Genomic DNA, 6,000 nt, shown 5'->3' on the forward strand with positions numbered 1-6,000 from the left:
AGGTCTTTTGACTTCCTAGATCTTTGCAATGTATAGTCATTTCATTCACTCAACAAATATCTAAATATTTACACACTTGTAAGCACTGGAAATTTAAGAGAGACCAGTAAAAACCCACATTCTAATTATTGGACATTTATAAACTGCTTGCCCTAATGGAGTTTATAATCTGCTTTCCTCTTTCCAGTCACCCTCCCTTCCTCTCTCTTAGATATGGGGGTAAATTACTGTTGAGTGGGAGAATCAGACTTGCCTTTGTTGTGAAAGGCAATGCCAAAACTGAAGCACACATTCTGAGAGCATACACAGCTGCCAGCTTTAGCATTTCCCTTTGCGTTAATTTGATTGAAAGAATGAGGCCCTGAGGGCATGTATGGGAGTGGGGTGGGGGGGCAATGGTAAGATATGTACACATATAATACCTTAATAAAAAATAAAAAAAAATTAAAAAAGAAAGAAAGAATGAGGCCCTATGGTGGAAAATGAGCTGCCATGGGAATAGCAGTGAGTCTGAAGTTAGAGACTACGAATCCAATCCTACTTCTATTTACTTGCGTGTGACGCTGGAAGAGTTGGCTCCCTTCTTTGAACCTCATTCATAAAATGGGCTATGCACCACAGCAAGATGCAAACTCACGTGCAAACTGCCAGGCAATTATATCAATAAGTGAAGCTCAAATGGTGGAGAGAACAGCAAAGTAGAGAACCCATGCTGTGTAAGAGGTGGCCTCAGCCCTAGCCGGTTTGGCTCAATGCACAGAGCATTAGCCCGCGCACTGAAGGGTCCCGGGTTCAATTCTGGTCAAGGGCATGTACCTCAGTTGCAGGATCAATCCCCAGCCCTAGTCAGGGGCCATGCAGGAGCAACCAATCAGTGTTTCTCTCTCTTGTCTCTACCCCTCTCTAAAACTCAGTAGAAAAATATCCTTGGGTGACCATTAACCAAAAAAAAAAAAAAAGAGGCAGCCTCTTAGCTCCAACCAATGGGAAGGCATGTGTCTGATTTTTTTATTTTTCAAAAGAAAGAAATCTGCCCAGCCGGTGTGGCTCAGTGGTTATACATCAACCTATGAACCAGAGTGTCACCAGAATGTGACTGGGTTCAATTCCCAGTCAAGGTACATGCCTGGGTTGCAGGCTCAATCCTCAGCAGGGGGCTTTCCAGAGACAGCCAATCGATGATTCTCTCTCATCATTGATGTTTCTATCTTTTTCCCTATCCTCTCCGAAATCAATAAAAAAATATTTTTAAAAATAAACTAATAAAAGCTCAGCACTCTCTAAGAAAAAGCTGTTTAAGGTCAGAAGTAGGACCTAACTAGAAAACCTTATAAAAAAATAAAAATTTTAAAATGACAAATCAGAAACTCTATATGAAATCTCTAGATTGGGGGGGGGGTCACATTTTCCCCCAACTTCTCATTATTAAAAATTTCAAACATAAAAAAGTAGGAAGTAGTAACACTTTGCTCTATTGGCTTTTATCGGTATACATACACCATGGCATTTCACACCTTTAAAGTGCATCTCTGAAAAAGGACATTCTCCTTCATAACCATACTAACATCACTTCTAAAAAATAATTCCCAAATATCATCCCTAATAGGACTGAATATTCCAATTTCCCCCATTCTCTAAAAAAGGTTTTATTCTAGAAGTTTTCTTTTTGAACCAGGATCCCTGCATTTGGCTCCATCTCTTTACGCTTACTCTACAACAGTCCCTTCACTTGTTTTTCCCATCACATTGACTTCTGGAATAGAACCAGAACAATTATCTTGTAAATGAAATGTTCCACCTTCTAGACATCTTATCATTTACCACAATGGTGCCCTTAATTTGTTCCTCTGTTCCCTAAAAGCATGACTAGAGTAAAAGATACTGAGCAGGAAAACTTCAATGATGCAGTGTTCTCATTTCCCCACATCAGAAGGCATATTATTAATAATCACCTCCAAATAAGTTTTTTATTTCTGTTTTGTTTAAATGTTACCTTGGTCTTATGGATTGTAAAAGTCATTAAATATTTTTAAATTAAGTTGACTTATTCTTTCGGATGCTCAAATTGTCCCAAATTTGGCCAATTTTCTCGATTTTTAAATGTTGGCAACTAATTGCAAAAAATGTAAAAACAGCCGAAACCGGTTTGGCTCAGTGGATAGAGCGTCAGCCTGCAGACTGAAGGGTCCCGGGTTCGATTCCGGTCAAGGGCATGTACCTTGGTTGCAAGCACATCCCCAGTGGGAGGTGTGCAGGAGGCAGCTGATCGATGTTTCTCTCTCATCGATGTTTCTAGCTCTCTATCCCTCTCCCTTCCTCTCTGTAAAATATCAATAAAATATATATATTTTTTAAATGTAAAAACACTGTTTTTAAAAAAACACCCAGTTTTTTTTTTTTATTAAGTGCAGATTTTCTCTTTGACCTTTTTTTATTTTTAAATATATTTTTATTGATTTCAGAGAGGGAGAGAGATAGAAACATCATGAGAATCACTGCTTGGCTGCCTCCTGCACGCCCCCTACTGGGGATCTAGCCCCCAACCTGGGCCTGTGCCCTTGACCAGAATTGAACCCAGGACCCTTCAATCCGTAGACGGACACTCTATCCATGGAGCCAAACCAGCTAGGGCTACAGCCCAGTTTTTAACCTCTTTGTGTAAGTTCCCTGGGAAGGTCCTTTTGGGTATTATTGCTCTCCCTAACAGTTCCCTGCCAGCCTTGGTCCAACATCACAGTCAGAAGCAAAACCGGAGCCAGAATGCAGTTTGGCGATTCCCAGGCCACATTCCATTTCACAAAGGAGCCCCAGGCCCCAGGGTTTTCCTGTCCCACCTGGAGCTCCCTTAGAGGCAAGTCAGTCTGCTTTGTGGAGCATCCTTCCTGTCTGTACAAGGGCCCTTTCCACTCCAGAGCCCTGCTACCAGACTCAGTTGAAAAATGGCCACGAGAGCACTTTAATAAGTCTATAAGATTGTCTACAAATAGTTTCCTAATTATAGATAACCCCTTTCTTCCCAGGACCCTCAGCCAACACTTTTCAGATTCTTCACAGGCTTTAGTTCATCTCCGCTCCTTCAGAATAACTCCCACCTACCAAGAATTCTATATCCTTCAAAGAGCAGTCCCTAAAACCAATCAACCCCACCTTTGTCTTCAGGCCCCGTCTCAGTCATCCCTGAGTTCTGCCTCTCATAACCCACACATTTGACTCCTTCAGCAAATCCTGTCCCCTCTACCCTCAAAGATGTCCGGAATATATATTTGACCCCTTCTCTGAAGTTCCAAGCCCCATTACTTATGTCTCCAGTGGATTATTGTAGTAAATATTGCAGTAGTCTCCTAACTGGAACCCTTATATCCATGTCTGCCCACTTCAACCTATTCCCCACACAGCAAGAATGGTCCTTTTAAAATACAAATCAAGCCTGGCCTGCGTGGCTCAGCAGTTGAGCGTCAACCTGGGAATCAGGAGGTCAGGGTTTGATTCCACTTGCGGGGGGGGGGGGGGGGGGGGGCTCGATCCCCAGTGGGGGGCGTGCAGGCGGCAGCTGATCCATGATTCTCTCTCATCATGGATGTTTCTATCCCTCTCTCCCTTCCTCTCAGAAATCAATAAAAATATTTTTTTAAATAAAATAAAATACAAATCAGATCATGTCACTCCTACTCAAAACTCTACAACACAGAATAAAAAATAAAAAAGCTAGTCAACTCATTTGGTTCCAGTCATCCTGTTTAATTGGCCAAACATGAGCTGCCCGCCCCCCAGATTTTACACTTGCTGTTCTCTGTGGCAGAAAGGTTCTTCCAGGTGGCTTTTCCCTTTTATACAGGTCGGAGGCACAATGTTAACTCTTCAGAGGCCTTCCCTGGCCACCCTATCAGAACAGCTCTCCGCTTCATCATCCTTTATTGATCCTCTTATCCTGCTTTATTTTTCTCCCTTGCACTTGGATTATCTAACAGATTTTTTAAATATATATTTTTATTGATTTCAGAGAGGAAGGGAAGGAGAGAGATAGAAACATCAATGATGAGAGAGAATCACTGATCAGCTGCCTCCTGCGCGCCCCCACTGGGGACCACGTACCCTTGACTGGAATCGAACCCAGGACCCTTCAGTCCAGAGGCCAACGCTCTATCCACTGAGCCAAACCAGCTAGGACCTAACATTAGATTATTTATGTTTGTTGCCAACACTAGAATGTAAGTTTCATGTGGGCAAGGAGTTTGTTGAGTTCATGGATATATGCTCTATGCCTAGAACAGTGATTGTGGAAGGTGCTTAATAATGATTTGATCAAATCAATCACCTCTTTCAAAGACCTCATTTCTAGTAATTATTCCTCAGTACCCCAGATATGCCCAACCTCCGTGTCCTGTCCTCTCTGGACACATCCCCATACCTAGACACAAGCAAACTCCGCAGGTGCGGCCAGCCCCCCTAGACTCCTAGAGCCTCTCAAGACTCCCACTAAAAGCCCTAGCCGGTTTGACTCAGTGGCTAGAGCCTCTGCCTGCGGACTGAAGGGTCCCGGTTCCATTCCGATCAAGGGTACATGCCTGGGTTGCAGGCTCGATCCCCAGTAGGGGGCGTGCAGGAGGCAGCCAATCAATGAGTGACTCTCATCTCTCTCATCACTGATGTTTCTCTCTCCCTTCCTCTCTCTGAAATCAATAAAAAAAAAAAAAGACTCCCACTAAAAATAACTTAACCCAAACTTTCAAAAACCCTCATTCTTTCAGATTGGCCCACCCCTTGGAAGCCACAAGAATATACGGTGCATGTTAGGTTCGCCAGTCTCCCCAGCATCCAGCACAGAACAGGTCCCCACTATCCAGTAATGAATGAACTACGCCGCTCCTTTCATCCTTTCCAGGCATTCCCGCCCCCTCCTATTTCCCAGCCCCCACCCACGTCCAAAACACCCCCTTTCGGGCTTCTGAGTCCCTAAGTTCCAATCCTCCTGTTTCCTTAGGAATCCCCTCAACCTCTCCCCCACCCCCCCGCAAAGGCCTCCAATCACTCAGAACCGCCCTCTCAACCCCTGGGAAGTCCTGGCTTCCCATACTTCCAGAAATATCCCAAATCAGCCCTTCCAGCCCTTTCAGGCCGGCTACCATCCCCGGGTACAGAATTCCCGCCTCCTCTCTTCAAATTAGACCCTCCCTCTCCCTGAGGGCCGCGAACGCCTCAGGCCAGACGCCCCCTCCAGACCCTCAGCCCCACAGGCTGCGTCTGACCGTTTCTGGGCCTCCAATCCCCAGAGACGGATCTGCCGGTCATACTGCGCCGCTTCCTCCTCGCTGATGCCGCCGCCAGCCTCCTCCTTCTCCACCATGGCGCCGGCTCTCTCTGCCTGAGCTCAGGTTCTGCTCTCGCCAACCGCCGACCGCCGCGCGCCCGGGACGCGTCTGCGCCTGCGCTGTAGGTCGCGCCTGCGCAGCAGCTCCTCTCCGCCGGCCCGCCTCTGCAGCCGGGGACCACGTGGACCCCCCCAGCTTCAAAAGCCGGCAGGCGACGGCCGGTCACGTGACGGAGTCTCCAGCCCGTCCAGACCAAAATATAGCTGGGCCGATGGCCCCCATGAGGGAAGGAGACTGCTATGAGATTATTCATTCAGCAAATATTTTTTTTTATCCAAACCCAGGGGTTTCCCCTCCTCCACTCCCTTTGCTTTATCCCACCTCCTTAATCTATCACCAATGAATTTCATGTAACCCACCTACATCCCTCCTTTGATTGCAATGTATAAATACAAATGTAACCCACCGTTCTCCAGAGCACTATCTCAATTCCTTGAGGTTCTGCTTCCTGGCATATGTCAATAGTTTGGCTCAAATAAACTCACAAAAATTCTTTACAGGTTTCAATGGTTTTTTTTTTTACGTTAACAAATACTTATTAAAAACTTGTTCTGTGCTAGGGAAAACGCAGTGGAAAATAAAGTAACTGCCCTCTTATGGAAGTTAAGTATTTTTTAAAATGTTTTTTATT

The 6,000-nt window shown here is 45.2% G+C and overlaps 1 protein-coding gene across 1 annotated transcript in view; it reads right to left on the minus strand.

The window, feature by feature from the left end:
* The window catches only part of SAE1 (SUMO1 activating enzyme subunit 1), a 77,147-nt gene extending 71,678 nt beyond the window's left edge, over positions 1–5,469 (minus strand). Inside the window, exon 1 of the mRNA XM_080645816.1 lies at positions 5,247–5,469. Coding sequence (XP_080501942.1) covers positions 5,247–5,344 — 98 coding nt within the window. The 5' untranslated portion in view covers positions 5,345–5,469. The remainder of the gene's footprint in view (positions 1–5,246) is intronic.
* Between the last annotated feature and the right edge of the window lie 531 nt (positions 5,470–6,000).

This window comes from Plecotus auritus (genome assembly GCF_963455305.1).
Source record: "Plecotus auritus genome assembly, chromosome: 10".
Lineage (NCBI taxonomy): Eukaryota > Metazoa > Chordata > Mammalia > Chiroptera > Vespertilionidae > Plecotus > Plecotus auritus.